General features: G+C 41.9%; 1 protein-coding gene and 1 long non-coding RNA gene across 8 annotated transcripts in view; one reads left to right on the plus strand and one right to left on the minus strand.

Moving 5' to 3' along the window:
* The window catches only part of LOC122458105, a 169,871-nt gene that overhangs the window by 112,470 nt on the left and 40,283 nt on the right, over window positions 1-17,118 (plus strand). Inside the window, exons 6-7 of the long non-coding RNA XR_006277976.1 lie at window positions 3,833-4,004; window positions 15,922-16,088. This is a non-coding gene — a long non-coding RNA (uncharacterized LOC122458105). The remainder of the gene's footprint in view (window positions 1-3,832; window positions 4,005-15,921; window positions 16,089-17,118) is intronic.
* LOC119863439 (sodium channel protein type 2 subunit alpha-like) overlaps window positions 1-17,118 on the minus strand; it is a 234,482-nt gene that overhangs the window by 86,281 nt on the left and 131,083 nt on the right. For all 7 annotated transcript variants that reach the window (XM_043505227.1, XM_038421930.2, XM_038421927.2 and 4 more), the window contains one exon: window positions 617-734. In XM_043505227.1, the coding sequence (XP_043361162.1) occupies window positions 617-734 (118 nt within the window). The remainder of the gene's footprint in view (window positions 1-616; window positions 735-17,118) is intronic.

Raw genomic sequence — 17,118 nt, forward strand, 5'->3', positions numbered from 1 at the left:
GATTAAAATGTAGTCCCAAAATATACCTCATCAAATATCAAAAAGATGGTAAAATATGGTAAGATACAATGCATAATTAAAATTTTGTATGTTGGGATTTCATTAAGGCCCAATCCTGCAAAAGAATACACCCAAACAGAGTTCCATTAGAGTCAATAGGCTATGAATGTGTGGGCAGGCTTCTTTGCAAGAAACAAGGCTGAAGGGCTTTTTCCTGCAGTTTTTACTCATATGAGTACTCCATTTGACATCAAAGGCACTACTTACATGAGTGAGAGTTTGCATGACTGGGTCTCTTATTTGTTACAAAATTTAAAGTCTTAGGCCTTGATCCTGGAAAGACTATGCATATGCTTAACTTTATATACCAGGAACAGTCCCATTGAGTTCAATATGTAAATTTAAGTACAGGTATAGGTTATTGTAGAGTCAGGGCCTTAGTAAGAGGATATTCTAAAAGTAAAAGCAACCTGTCAGACGCCTCACCATAGAACCCTCTTTATTTGGGGGTTGGGATCTACAATCTCTTGTCATCTAGGCTAATATAAGCCTGGACTATAACACTGTAGCAGCCTGTACTAATGCGAATTGATAAACCAAAATGTTCTTTCCATACCTTCTGTAAAACAGGCCTTTGGTTCTAGTGCTTCTTCAGAGTCAACATCTGCTTTTTCTTCTCCAAGGGAAGTTATATCAATTGTACTACCTTCAGATGAACTGTAAATATTTAATTTCTGCAAATGAAAGCCCACAATATAGATTTTATTTTTTATCAGTATATTTATTTTGAATTGTAATTAATATTAAGCATGCAACACTATGTGCAAGGAATAACAAACATTGGTATATGTGGCCAAAGATACATACCCCCACCCAACAGTCAGCACTCCACAAGTGTGCAAACGATGCATCTTTATAACTGTAAACCATAGGGCATGCTATTTTAGTTATCACCTGGAATTATAAAATGTTTGGAGTAAAAATAGTAAGGAATTATTATTTTTTTTTTTTTTACCAAACTCTGGATTTTTACTGAGTGGCCTTTCTGATACAAAGTCCATTTGAGATTTGTCATTTGCTATTGTTTTCTTACTATATTTTTCTCCTATTACATTTTGTATCAGTACAAATTACACTGTGCGCTTCAGGATCATTTAGGAACCTAAAGATGAGAGCAGCTTTCATCATACCAGCCTCTTCAATCATAACGCTGAAGATCCTGACGGTTGCCAACCATCAGGATAAAATTGTTCTCCAGAAAGATCTGGTATTTTTTAAAAGTTTTTGTTGTTATGGTTTGTTTGTTTTTTCTGGCAGGAGCCATTTAAAAAAAAAAGTTTTTATAATATAAAGGGAAAAAATTAAATATATGATTTTTTTTACTCTAGGTTTTCTGCTATTTCTTGAACATCAGGCTGATGCAGCTAAGTAGTTCTGATTTATGTGACAAAAGATTTATAAATGGATTAGAATTACCATTGACCTCTCCATTTTATAGAAGATACTATGTCAATTTGCCTTAATAATACTGTAAATGAGGTCACAAAATTAGAAACAGCACAATTTCCCCCAATGGAAACACTTTATATTGGGCACGCGGACATGTAATTTGGGCACTAAGATAAGCAACTTATAAAACTGAAATTAAGCTTCAATAATATTAAAAGAGCATTTTAATTATTCAAATTATTCTCCCACTCTGACTATAATACAGATTATATTGTGAATGGCACATCTGTTTTTTCCAGCACTATGACCAAACCAAAAGAAGCCGCACAGAAAGATTTGCACAAATAGAATATGAATTGACAATTCTTAATTTAAAAACTTTTCATCTGCAACCTTGATATGTAAACATATATTATGCTTTTTCAACAATACCTTTCAGATTTCTGAAATTTCAGAAAGGAAAAAAAAGCATGTTAATTTAATTTCAATAGCCATTATTTTATATTCTCTTTTGCTAATGCACGTGTGTTTCCCTGTGCATTTTGAAACTACTTGTTACTCTGGTGCTCATACCTGTCCTGTCAACATACAGATATATATGTATCAATATATTTCATATACATATATATACACACGCACATTTATATACACACACATATAGAACAGCTAACACACAATTACAGAAGTACTAAATTAAACTGTAATATAAAGAAATGTCTGAATTTATTTGGTGTTCCCCATTATTGCAAGATCACTTGTCCAAAGTAATCAAAATCTGTATCCTGATAATTTAAAAAATCATGTAGCTGTACTGTATAGTTAACCATAGACAAGTCTGAGTACCAAACTAAATCAAAGTAGTTTTCATCACATCATTCTCTGGCTTATTACAATGTTATTACCATGTAGTATATAACATCAGTAATGGCTGCACTGATACATAGCTAAATGCATGTAGGGAATGATGTAAGCACTCTTAGCACAACAAAAAGTTAGTTGTATGGAACTAATTAATGAATGCAGACTTGCATTATTAAGAGATACTTTCTATACCTCAGTAGTGCCAACAGAACAGTTAGAGGCATTATTCCAATTAAAGGCGATTTAAAAAAAAAGTGTGAAAACAGAAGTAGCAAGCAAATTATATTTATACATTAATTCAAACAAACTATGGAAATAGTAAAATCTCCAGGTATTGAAGGATAGTTGTGTTTTTAACAGATGTAATTAAGTTACATTAGATTATTTAATTGTCAACATCTGGATTCACATAAAAGTGTGAGTTGCTCAGAGAGTAGAATGTTATTTTAATTCTGTGTCTAGGGTATGTTCAGTAGAATCCTGATTTTACAAAGATGTAAGGGGATACCCCAAACCTTTGTCAATATATTGTTTTTCTATAGCTTGGAAAAGTAAATCTGTTGTATTTGTGAGAGAAGATATAAAGAACTTAATGACAGGGTGTAGGGCAAGCTATTGTGATAGCTTTTATTAACATAATTGAACTAGTTATTTCCTAATTTACTCTTTATATACAATCTGAATATCTGGAATATTGCCTCTAAACTATTAATATTTATATATAATGTAGCCTATTTCAAATTTTTATACTAGTATTAATTTAAAACATTTCAAGCAAGCAGCATCAATATCAACTTTTTGCCCACAACATATCTGAAACTGAAGAAAATACTGTTTCTGTACACTACAGTATTACATTAAGCTTTTGCTTTCATCATTCCATCATGGATAGCATTTATATAGCAAAATGCTGAAGCAATGACAGGGTAAACCAAAATTATGAAAGGGATTATAAAACAAATTAAGTCTTCAAAAGTACTGGTTTATTATTTTAAAAAAGCAAAATGTAAAACAAAAGAGAGACACGCTATTGAGTTGTCATAGTATATTACCGATTCGTACCATTTAGTAGAAAATAATTATAACATAAAATAGTTTCCTGTCACTGGAACTGTGACTTGCTCATTTAGCTACTTTAATAGATAATGTTGAATTCAAAACAGATGATGCTTGAGATCCTGAATTAACACAGGATAAGACAAATAATCATAATTACAAAAATAAATCTGCGTATATGATATTTGAGTTTAATTTATGATAACTTAATCCTAGAGGTTACTACTTAAATCTGGAATGTTTCTTGATTTCCATTATATTCAAAGTACTTTATTTCTATGTAATAAGTATTGGTATAAACTGTTTTGCATCACAGAGGGTTTTATGGCTTGCTTTCCTTTCTGGGGGGGAGAGGGCGGGATAATCCTGTCTGATTACTGTATTTGTTACAAAAGTAGTAAAAGCAATAAAATATGATGTATCTAATTAATAATGAAATCCCTTACGTTATGACTGTATTTCTCAGCGATACAACCACTACAGTAGTCACGAACTGACCAGTCAACCACACATCTCATTTGGAACCCGAAGTACACAATGAGGCAGCAGCAAAGATGAAAAAAAAACCACCAAAGAAAGTGTGTTAAACGTAAAGTACTAAAAAAATAAAGGGAAAGTTTAAAAAAAGATTTGAAAAGGTAAGGAAACTGACTCTGATTGTTTCATTTAAATTAAGACGGTTAAAGCAGCATTTTTCTTCCGTAAAGTTTCAAAGTTGTATTAAGTCAATGTTCAGTTGTAAACTTTTGACACAACCACCATAATGTTTATTCAGAGGTAAGAACTTTTCAGAGTTATGAATAACCTCCATATCTGAAACAGTGAGGTGTAATTGTGGCACCTTAGAGACTAGCACATATATATGGGCTAAAACCCGCTTCATTAGATACATGGAGTGGAAAATACAGTATGAAGATATATACATAGTACATGAAAAGATGGGAGTTGCCTTACCAAGTGGGGGGGGGTCAGTTCTAACGAGACAATTCAATTAAAGTGGACTATTATCAACAGAAAGAAAATCACTTTTGTAGTGGTAATCAGGGTGGCCCATTTCAAACAGTTGACAAGAAGGTGTGAGTAACAGTAGGGGGAAATTAGTTTTTAGTTTTTGTGGGTACCCATTTACTCCCAGTCTTTATTCAGGCCTAATTTGATGTGTCCAGTTTGCAAATTAATTCCAGTTCTGCAGTTTCTTGTTCGAGTCTGTTTTTGAAGTTTTTGTTGTTGAAGAATTGCCACTTTTAAACCTGTTATTGAGTGTCCAGGGAGGTTGAAGTGTTCTCCAACTGGTTTTTGAATGTTATAATTCTTGATGTCTGATTATTCTTTGGTGTAGAGACTGTCTGGTTTGGCCAATGTACATGGCAGAGAGGCATTGCTGGCACATGATGGCATATATCACATTGGTAGATGTGCAGGTGAATGAGCCCCTTATGGTGTGGCTGATTGGTTAGGTCCTATGATGGTGTCCCTTGAATAGATATGTGGACAGGGTTGGCAATGGGAGTTGCTGCAGGGATAGGTTCCTGGGTTAGTGTTTTTGTTGTGTAGTTGCTGGTGAGTATTTGCTTCAGGTTGGTGGGCTAGCTGTAAGCGAGGACTGGCCTGTCCCCCAAGGTCTGAGAGAGCGATGGCTCGTCCTTCAGGATAGGTTGTAGATCCTTGATGATGCGTTGGAGAGGTTTTAGTTGGAGGTTGGAGGTTGAAGGTGACAGTGGCATTCTGTTACTTTCTGTTGGGAAGGTGACTTCTGGTGCCCTTCTGGCACTGTCAATCTGTTTCTTCACTTCAGCAGGTGGGTACTGTAGTTTTAAGTATACTTGATAGAGATCCTGTAGATGTTTGTCTCTGTCTGAAGGATTGGAGCAAATGCGGTTGTATATTAGAGCTTGGCTGTAGACAATGGATCGTGTGATGTGGTCTGGATGAAAGCTGAAGGCATGTAGGTAAGTATAGTGGTCAGTAGGTTTCCAGTATAGGGTGGTGTTTATGTGACCATCGCTTATTAGCACTGTAGTGTCCAGGAAGTGGATGTCTTGTGAGGACTGGTCCAGGCTGAAGTTGATGGTGGGATGGAAATTGTTGAAATCATGGTGGAAATCCTCAAGGGCCTCCTTCCCATGGGTCCAGATGATGAGGATGTAATCAATGTAGCGCAAGTAGAGTAGAGGTGTTAGGGGACAAGAGCTGAGAAAGCGTTGTTCTAAGTCAGCCATAAATACGTTGGCATACTCTGGGGCCATGCAAGACACCATCAAATTAGGCCTGATAAAGACTGGGAGTGGATGGGTACCTACAAAAACTAAAAATTAATTTCCCCCTACTGTTACTCACACCTTCTTGTCAATTGTTTGAAATGGGCCACCCTGATTACCACTACAAAAGTGATTTTTCCTCCTGTTGATCATAGCCTACTTTAATTGAATTGTCTCATTAGAACTGACCCCCCACTTGGTAATGCAACTCCCATCTTTTCATGTACTGTGTATATATATATATATTCCTACTGTATTTTCCACTCCAGGCATCTGATGAAGTGGGTTTTAGCTTATGAAAGCGTATGCCCAAATAAGTTTGTTGGTCTCTAAGGTGCCACAAGTGCTCCTCGTTGTTTTTGCTGTTACAGACTAACATGGCTATCACTCTGAAACCTGTCTCCATTTCTGAAATGTTCATAACTCTGAGGTTCTACTGTAATCGCTAACAATATAAAGTAACAAAAAAGAGCACAGCATTCCTATAGTGTGTGGGGAAACAGAGCCAGCTTTTGGTACTGATTGATAATTGAACTAAATTGCTTTACCATCTACAGATTTTGCACAGGGCTAACTGGTTCTGCAGAACATGGCTGTAACCAGAAGGTCTAGGAAGTATATTGCCGCCCATATAGAACTTTATAGATACATGGGGACATACCACTAGAAGTTACCAGGATGTTATCCTGCTCAATAGCAATTTGCTCTCTCTAGTTCATAAAAAGGAGGAAGGGAAGAAAATTTTCTTGTCCTTTTACTTCCCATGCTCTTACTCAAAATTACACCATACAAAGCCTTCATTGAAATATACCCCCACTTTTCTTGATGCTTTAACCTTTAACTTTGCCTTCTGTTCCTAGTATGGAGAAATAGCTTATATGATGAGAAACCGTACATCCATATGTCTCTTAGTTTCCAGAAGTTCTTGCTAATATTCCCATTCCATTTAGAAATATTTATTCTGTGGTTTCCAAGAAAATGGAAATTCTACCCTTACCTTAGAATAGGGAGCAACAGGGTGGAACAGTTTAAATCAAGGCAGTCTAAATCACTTGATTTTATTTTTAATCATTGATTTAAATCAGATTGAGCCTTTGCAAAATTAATTTGTAAATCTGTGGCATTACAAATTTAGATTAAAATTTACATTGACATAAAAAGTGCAGTATTTTTTTAAGTGCAACTGCTTTTAGAATTTCTTCTTTGAATCTACGCAACTGCTAAATGAAAACCCAAAATACTGAAAATTAAGACCCTGATTCTACAAACAGATATATCATTTTCCTCATATGAATAGTCTCATTAATAACATGAGTAGATATGCTGAACTCAAAGTTACCAGTAATGATGTGCATCAGGGTTTGCAAAGCCAGGTGTAAAATTGTATTTTTGCTTAAAAAAAGCTTTGTGGCATAAAATCTTTGTCACTTCAAAACAAAACTGCTTCACAGTTAACAATGAAAATTTATTTAAACGTTCCATAAAACAAAATGACTGAATTCTGTAATATATATACAGTCCAATATTTGCAAATATAGGAGCTTAAAAGTTAGGATTTTAAAATGTATATTTCAAAAGCACCTAAGCCTCTATCCCTGCAAACTCTTATGTATGTGCTTAATTTTACTACTGTGGGCAGTCCTATTGATATCGTTCGATGCTACTGACGGTAGTAAAATTAATATGTTTAAGTATTTGCAGGATTGGGGCCTAAGGCCCAGATCTCTCTGTCTCTGCAGCTGATGCTGTTCCACTGTATACAACTAGTTAGTTAAATATGCATTAGGCCACAGAGAGTGAGACTAACTCTATAATCTAGTGGTTAGGGTACTCACCTGAGAGGCAAGAATCCCAAGTTCAAATACCTTTACCACATCAGGCATGCGGGGTGGGGGGATGTCAAACACCAGTTTCCACTAACTATAAAGCCTATAAGGGAAGGTATGTCCCTTTCCTTACCTCCTCTTCCTCCTAGGTCCCCCCGGGCCATTTTGCGCAGTTAGATATGCACCACCACCTTTGTTCCAAGAAACAGCTTAGGAGGCCAACTTCAGCAGAGGATTCATAAGCACCTCCCTTCAGTCCTGACTTACCTAACTCCTTGACAGTGGCAAGGCTTAGGCCTCAACCCTCTCCTCAGCATCTGCAATTGGCTCATTTAGACAACTCCCTGCTTAGCTTGCTGGCTTTTGTTGGTCCCATTCTTAAGCACCCATTCCTCCCCATGCATTGTACCAGGAGCCTACATGCATAACTTGGAGCTGTGGATTCCACTGGGTGGCTAGGTGCCTGAAAGTTAGGCACTCCAATGCTGAATGAAGCAGCACCTAAGTCCCTACTGGATTTAATCCTAAGTGATTTAGGAGCACAGCCCCATGGAGTAGTATATATTAACAGAAGGATTTCAGCTGTCTTGACTTCTTTTATACATCAAAAGAGTGTGGGTGTAAACATGGGATATTTGCCTATCAATTTGGTACTTGAGTTTGTGTTGTTCTCACAGTAAGGAGGTCAATATGGCCTGGGACATGTTTTCTTCAGCACATATGTGCATTTTAAGTGTGAAAATTCCTCATAGAAAAAAGAAATCTCTGTAAAATCTGAAATTCCAATAATTCAGAAACAATTAAAGGTAATTACAAAATATCCAATTTGGCAATTAAGACTATATAAAAAGAAGTAAAGAAATAAAAATGGTGTAAATAAAAATCTGAATTAAATAGATTTAAATACTAAAAAAACAAACAAAATATTTTTAATTATGATTTTATCCACCGTGGGAAGCAACTGAAGTGTGGTAGTTAGTAAATGGAGAACTGTCAATGATGATCACTTTAGATGCAACAGCAAATGAGAAAACGTGTGAAATACTGAAGATCTATGGATCTATGTGATTTAGGTTTTAGAACATGAATAGTTCACATTTAAATATTCAGAAAAGCAAATTCCTAACACAATTTCCAAATTCCAAGCTGACGAACATGTGTAACAGCTAGCAATTGCTATACAAAAGATAACAGGAAAAAGATGCTATTTTATGCGTAATAGTAAAAAATTACTGCTTGGAAAAAACGAACAAATTAGTCACCATAATGCTCTCAAAAGGAGTCACAGTGAAGTGTGAGGAAGCAGGTCACAATTATTCATGCAGGATTCTCACTCTTCAGGCAAATATGGACTGGGAATGCTTCCAAGGACACATGCTTAGTTCAAGTGAGTGCCTTGGTTCTCTCATTTGATGCTGTTGTAGTCACTTAAACTGCTTTTCTAATTAGCTCCAAGTGAGCTGGATCTAGTCCTCCTTAATCAGGAGGATGGTGACCGGAGTAGTGGGGGAAAGGAGATTACTTAAAATGGGAAACAGATATATGCTTAGGGTTCCATAAGGGATGCTAAGGACCCCTCAAGAGAAAAAAGTATCTGGTTATACCCTATTACAAAGTGGAGACAGAATTGGAACACTTAGAATGCCTCTCTTATTCTCTCCTCTTTCGCTCTTTCATCCTTGGAATATTTTCTTACTTATTCATCTCTTCCTCATTTAGGAGGAAAATGCTACTCCTACTTAAAAAATTGAGCTGCTATCACAAGCTCTTTCTAATTGATGAAACCAAATGGAAAGATATGACAGGAGTGTGTCATTTATTTATTTGATCCAGAATCTGCCACCCTGACTCAAACTGAGCAGTACTTTACTTCATCAATTAACCTAATAGCTAAATAAGGTACTAATCAACCTAAGTAAAGATGGCAGAAAAAACGGTTACTAACTTCTCGTAATTGTTGTTCTTCAAGATTTGTTGTTCATGTCCATTCCAATAAGGTGCGTGTGTGCACAGTCACATGGTGACCAGAAGATTTTTCCCCTAGCAGCATCCGTCGGGTCGGCCTGGGCGCCCCCTGGAGTTGCGCCTTCATGGTGCTCAATATAGAGCCCTGCCGACCTGCCACCACCTCAGTTCCTTCTTGCCGGCTACTCCGACAGAGGGGTAGGAGGGAGGGTATTGGAATGGACATGAACACCACATCTTGAAGAACTACAGTTATGAGAAGTGAGTAATCATTTTTCTTCTTCGAGTACTTGTTCATGTCCATTTCAATCAGGTGACTCTCAAGCCAAGTTCAGGAGGTGGGGTCGGAGCTGTCCACTGATTGAAGTACTGCTCGTCTGAAGGCCGCATCGTCTCTGGCCTGCTGGATAATTGCATAGTGCACGGCGAAAGTGTGTATGGAGGACCATGTCGCCGCTCTGCAGATTTCCTGGGTGGTCACCTGAGCCAGAAACACTGTAGATGAAACCTGCGCCCTGGTAGAGTGCGTAGTGATCGGAGGTGCGACCAGGTAGCAGCACTCACAGATACAGGACACGATCCAGGACGAGATGAGCTGGGATGAAACCGGCGGACCTTTCATCCTGTCCAACACTGCCACAAACAACTGGACCGACTTTCTGAACAGTTTCATTCACTCGATGTAAAAGGCCAGCACCCTGCGGTCATCCAGAGAGTGGAGTCTCTGCTCCCTGCCGCTGGAATGAAGTTTAGGGTAGAAAACCGGGAGGAAGATGTCCTGGTTGACGTGAAACTGTGGGAGGAAAGCAGGGTGAGGCTTGAGCTGACTCTTGTCTTTATAGAACATGGTGTAGGGAGGGTCTGATGTCAAGGCCCTGAGCTTAGACACCCTCCTGGCTGAGATTATTGGTACCAGGAACGCAACCTTGTAAGAGACGTAAAGCAGGGAGCATGTTGCTAAAGGCTCAAAGGGAGGCCCCATGAGCCTAGAAAGGACCAAGTTGAGGTCCCAGGCAGGGACTGGCTGACAGATGTGAGGGTATAACCTGTCGAGCCCCTTTAGGAATCGGCTGACCATAGGGTTAGCAAATACCGAGTGGCCCTGCACGCCTGGGTGGAAAGCCGAGATGGCGGCTAAGTGCACACATATAGAAGACGACAAGAGACCCTCCTGCTTCAGATGGAGGAGGTAGTCCAGAATGTGCGGCACTGAAGCTAGTGTTGGGGGCAAATGGAGCTGAGCCGACCAGATTGAAAATCTCTTCCACTTGGCAAGGTATGTGGCTCTTGTAGAGGGTTTCCTACTGCCAAGAAGGACCTGTCTAACCTGGTCTGAGCAGGAAAGCTCCAATGGATTTAACCACGTAGCTTCCACACAGTGAGGTGGAGCAACTGTATGTTTGGGTGCTGAAGACATCCGTGATCCTGTGTAAGAAGGTCCGGGCAGAGCAGCAAGGTAATCGGGGCTCCCACCGACATGTCTAGGAGGGATGTGTACCAGTGCTGACGGGGCCAGTGTTGCTATCAGTATGACCTGAGCTTGATCCCCACGGATCTTGAGCAACACCTTGTGAACAAGCAGTATCAGTGGAAAGGCGTGTAGGCGAGAACCTCCCCAATGGAAGAGGAACGCATACGTGCTGGAACCCGGGCTATGATTTTGGAAGGAGCAAAATTGCTGGCACTTCCTGTTGCATTGTGTTGTGAAGAGGTCTATGAGGGGAAACCTCCATCTCTGGAACACTGAAATTGCGACGTCCGGTGAAGGAGCCACCCGTGGCTGTGGAATGACCTGCTGAGGTGGTCCGCCAGCCTGTTCTGAATCCCGGGGAGGTACGATGCCTGCAAATGAATTGAATGTTCTTCACAGAAGTCCCACAGCATGAGGGCTTCTTGGCACAGGGGAAAGGAGCATACACCCCCTGTTTGTTGATACAGAACATTGCTGTCATATTGTTCATCATGACTGATACGCATTGTCCGGTTAGGTAAGGACAGAATGTCTGACATGCCAGGCGCACTGCTCTCAGCTCTCTGACATTGGAGACGTAGATCTGCTTGCGACCAGAGGCCTTGAGTCCTGCTCTCTCCCAATGAGCTCCCTAGCCCAAGTCTGATGCGTCCATCATCAACAACAGAGACGGCAGTGGGGCAGCAAAGGGGACCCCTTAAGCACACCTCCTGAGCGTCAATCCACCACCAGAGGGAGTCGAGGACCAGGCGAGGCAAGGTCACGAGCCTGCCCAAACTGTCCCGGGCTGCGCAATACACTGACGCGAGCCATGACTGGAGCGCTCAAATCCTGAATTTGGCATGTTGCACCATGTAGATACGGGCAGCCATGTGACTAAGAAGTTTCAGGAAGTTTCTTCCTGTAATGGTGGGGAACTGCAGGACGCCTTGGATTATGTCATCGAGGGCCTGAAACCTCGACCGTGGCAGGTATGCCCTGGCTTGGGTCGAGTCCAGTACTGCCCGTATGAACTCTATCCTCTGGATGGGAGATAGAGTCGATTTTGCTTCATTTAGGAGGAGACCCAGGCTCTCGAAGGTGGCTCTGATAAATGTGACCTGAGTTTCCACTTGGGTCCTGTAGTGGCCTTTGATCAGCCAGTCGTTGAAGTAAGGGAACACCTGTACCTGGTGCCTCCGCAAGAATGTGGCAACGACTGTCATGCACTCAAGGTGTTGCTGACAGGCTGAACGGGTGGACAGTAAATTGGTAGTGGGTACCGTTGACCACAAACCTGAGGTACTTCCTGTGGGGCTGAGTGATTGTGATGTGAAAGTACGCGTCTTTCAAGTCGAGGGTGGCATACCAATCTGCTGGATCTAGTCAGAGGATGATGGAGGCCAAGGAGACCATACGGAACTTGAGTTTCTTTATGAACTTGTTGAGTTCTTGGAGGTCCAGGATAGGCCTGAGGCAGTCTTTGGCTTTCATTATTAGGAAATGTCAGGAATAGAAGCCCTCGCCCCTGTGCTCCAGAGGAACCTCCTCCACTGTCCCTAGAAATAGAAACAGCTGCACCTCCTGGATGAGTAGAGCTCATGAGAAGGGTCTCTGAAGAGGGACAGGGAATGGGGGTGGAAGGGCAGGAGGGCACAGAATTGGATGGAGTATCCCCTCTCTACTGTGTAGAGCACCCAGTAGTCCAAAGTAATATGGGACCATGCACAGTAGAAAGGGGACAGTTGGGAGGAAAAGGTAAGGTGGGTTAGATCCAGTCTGTGATCTAGTGCACTGTCCCCAATCGCACCTTCAAAAGGCCAGTTTAGGGCAGAGGGAGGCTTGGGCTGGCCAGAGCCCTGGCCTGAGGATGGATGTTGCCTCCTCCTGCCTCTCCTGTTCCTCCTCTGAGACCCATCCTGTTGGTTCCACTGATGGAATCTTGGAGGAAGTGTCTCTGCTGTGTGGCAGGAGTGTGCAGGCCCAACGACTTGATGGTGGCTTGTGAGTCTTTCAGGCTGTGGAGCCTCTTGTCTCTCTTTTCAGAGAACAGAGTCACACCCTCAAATGGGAGGTCCTGAATAGTCTACTGGACCTCGTAAGAGCCCCGAGAGTTGGAGCCAGGATCCCCTCCTCATGGCTACCCCAGTTGCCATGACCCTAGTCGCAGCATCTGCAGCATCCAATATGGCCTGGAGGAAAGCCTGGGAGACTAACTTCCCCTCCTCAACCAAGGCCAAGAACTCAATTTGGGAGTCCGAAGGGAGGAGCTCCATAAATTTGGCCATCGCTGCACTTGTGTTATACGAGTACCTGCTCACGATGGCCTGTTCGTTCGAGATATGGAGCTGCAGACCCCCTGTGGAATAGACCTCTCTCCCAACAAGGTCTAGACACTTAGCCTCCCTGTTCTTTGGGGAGGGCCCTTGGAAGCCCCATCTCTCACGCTGGTTAGCAGCATCCACAACAAGAGAATCAGGGGGTGGGTGAGAGTATAAATGCTCGAACCCTTTGGAGGACACGAAATAACGCCTCTAAGTGAGCTTGGCAGTGGGTAGCAAGGAAGCTGGGGTCTGCCACAGGGTCTCGGTGGTGTCCACAATAGTTTTAATGAGTGGAAGGGCAATACAGGAAGGTCTTGAGGGTGTGAGGATGTCCACCATTGGATCAGCCTCCTCGACTACCTCCTCGGCCTTAATGCCCAGACCCTGAGCAGCCCTATGCAGCAACTGCTGCAGCACCCTGTTGTCCTCAAGCTCTAGGACTATGGCTTTACCTGCCAATGCTTCATCAGGTGACAAAGAGGAAGCATTTATAAGGAGCGGATGCTCCCTGCCATCCACCCCCTGGGGGTCCCCTAGACTCTCAGGGCAGAGTTGATGCTCGTGGTGCGCCAGACAGTGCCAGAGCTGCAGATGCTGGACCAAGTGTTGGTGTGGCCATCGGTACGACGGGAGGAACAGTCGATGGAGCCGGTGCCAATCTGCTCATAGGCTCCGATGAAGAAGGAGGGCCTGTCGCCGGTATCGGCACTATCGGTGCCTGCGTCATAGTTGACATCGACAATGATGCTGGCGTGGAAGACGGTGCAAGGACATTGCGAGGGTTGGTGCCAAATACAGTGCCGGAGTCGACAACAGTGCCTGTGTCAGAGGCATTGGTGTGTGGGCAGGTGCTGAGGCCAGATGCATAACCGATGGCAAGATAAAGGTGGCTGAGGCCACAGAAGACGTCACGGAGCAGTGACCTTGGGTTCCTCCCTGTCCTTGGGAAAAAGCCCAGGGGGTTCAGAAGGGCCAGTGAGGTGGGTTCTGCCACTGAAGAGGCCATGCCTGGAGCTCCCTCCTGTCTCTCCTGGACCTCGATCTGCGGCTCCTGCTTGTCCTGGAGCGATAGGAGTCGGACTCTGACCCTGAGGTCTCTGAGACTGAAGACCACGGAGAAGCCGAGTCTCGGTGCCTTGAACGTTGAGAGCTGAGGGAGTGGGCAGGCTCTCTGTGCGAGTGGGCTAATGCCAAGGAACATGGAAGGGGGAGCACCTCGACATCACAGCCGGCTGTGTAGGGACCGGAGACCGAGGGGGGCCCAGACTCAATTGCCTCACCTGGGCAGGGGTTGACACAGCCCCAGTAGAGGATCCAGAGCTGTGGCCCACCTGGGGTCTCACTTCTCTGGCTTTAGCTGGAGGAGAGCAGCTGTCCGGCTTCTTTTTCTTCTGATGCACCAGCAAGTGGGATTGGTACCTGCTATCAGCTGGGCCTCGTGTCAGTGCCAAGCATCTTGGGATGAGTCCTTCCTTGGCACCAGGCTTGATGACAGTGCTGGGGCACTCTGCATCGAGTCGGAGTGGGAGTGCAGGGCTGCCTCCATGAGGATCACCTTAAGCTGCTGATCCCTTTCTTTAAGAGTTCTAGGGCAGAGCTAGCAGCAGATCTTACAGCGATCTCTCCTAGGCACCGTAAACAGGAAGAGTGAGGATCACTCTTTGGCATGCGCTTTGCACAGGCTACACAGTTTTTAAACCCCGGGGAACATGACATACCACGGCTCCAGGGAGGCGGAATGAGGGGAAACCCCCAGCAGCTCTATACTAAGAACTCTAATGCTAAGACGACATTAAGGTTAACTATAGAATGCGCTTGCTAAGCAAGGGCTAAGGGAAGTTCCAGCCAACCGTCACTTGCAGTAAGAAGGAACTGAAGGGGTGGCGGGTTGGTGGGGTTCTATATTGAGCACCACGGAGGTGCAACTCCACGGGGCGCCCAGGCTGACCCGACGGATGCTGCTAAGTGAAAAATCTTCTGGCCACCATGCACGTGCGCACGCACACACACCTGATTGGAATGGACATGAACAAGCACTAAAAGAAGAATTGGGCCTTCAGATAGAAGCATTCAATTGATAAATTTCTTGCACATCTTGATTAAAGCCAGAGCATTGTCTCTAAAAGACAGGTTGTAAGACATTTTCCATGCTAACAGAATCAGGTATAAGACTTCCATAGACATAGATGCCTCATTTACGAGTATTCACAAAAAACCTCTCTCAAAAGCTATGCAAACTACAGACAAAAAAGTGTTATTAAGAGGTATATCTATTTACCAGTGTAACTTCAACAAACATACTTAGAACGTTATCAAAAGAAAGATGGCAGGTAATTTGGAGTTAAAATTAAAAATCCAAATGTTTGTCCAGCCAAAGAATTACAAATCTATCATTTATCATTTCACAATTTGGGCTAGATTTATTGCTGGAAGCAGGAGCAAAGTGGCATCATTCCTTTACCACCCTATGCCAATGGGCGGTCCAGAGCTGGCTAAAATGGCCCACTAAAAAAGATGGGACCAAATAAGGAGGCACTCAGGAGATTAATTGCATAGGAAGCTTCCTTTGGTGATGCTTCCATAAAGCCCCAAAACAGAATTTAAAGTGAATCTTTTTGAATTACCTTCCTGCACCTGCAGGCGTGAATCAAGACCATTATCTACAGATAATATAGGATTAGACTCCTGCTTTATATATTTTTCTTTATAGATTCTCTCTATACTCATCATAGGCCAAATGGGTAAGTGCACAGTGTTCCACAAGATTACACAACCAAAGACTATGAGCACAATTCTCAATTGCACTTCAACTTCCACCAAGTGGCAGAAAGTGAAATTCCCCCACCATTATGGAGAGGATAAATGAGGGTGAGGGAGCACACAGCTGGGCACAATTAAGGTTCATGTTGTATCCTTAACTATTTTTATATTTTCAGAGTTTTAGCGGTTTTGACCTACAACCTTATTTCCTGACTCTTACACATTTGCTTGTAACCTTATCTCTGAATTTCCTTATTTTCAAAATTATTATTATTTATTACTTGTATTACTGTAGTGCCTAGGAATCCTAATCATGGACCAGGATACCATTGTGCTAGGTGCTGTACAAATACATTATTCCAATGTCCACACTGTAATATATTACTTTAAATTAACATAGATCTATTTAAACATTAACTCTCACTTAAAATCTTGTGTTTGTGATGAAGTTTTGTCCCTCTGAATAAACCTTCTGAGTTATGTTCACAGGAACACATTTAGTGATGACAAACAAAATGAATGTGGACGTTTTCCTAGGGACTTAAGTTCTGATCTTGCAAACACTTTTACTAGGACTGCTGATTAATCACAGTTAACTCACGTGATTAACTCAAAAAAATTAGGTTTCAGAGTAGCAGCCGTGTTAGTCTATATTCGCAAAAAGAAAAGGAGCACTTGTGGCACCTTAGAGACTAACAAATTTATTAGAGCATAAGCTTTCATGAGCTACAGCTCACTTCATCTCCCCTGTATTTTCCACCAAATGCATCCGATGAAGTGAGCTGTAGCTCACGAAAGCTTATGCTCTAATAAATTTGTTAGTCTCTAAGGTGCCACAAGTACTCCTTTTCTTTTTTCAAAAAAATTAATCGTGATTAACTGCACTTTTAATCACACTGTTAAACAATAGAATACCAATTGAAATTTATTAAAAAATTTTTGGATTTTTTCTACATTTTCTAATATTTGATTTCAGTTACAACACAGAATACCAAGTGTACAGTGCTCAGTTTATATTATTTTTATTATAAATATTTGCACTGTAAAAACGATAACCAAAGAAATAGTATTTTCAATGCACCTCATACAAGTACCGTAGTGCAATCTATATCATGAAAGTGCAACTTACAAATGTAAATTTTTTTTGTTACATAACTGCACTCAAAAAC

Source organism: Dermochelys coriacea, chromosome 11, assembly GCF_009764565.3.
Source record: "Dermochelys coriacea isolate rDerCor1 chromosome 11, rDerCor1.pri.v4, whole genome shotgun sequence".
Taxonomy (NCBI): domain Eukaryota; kingdom Metazoa; phylum Chordata; order Testudines; family Dermochelyidae; genus Dermochelys; species Dermochelys coriacea.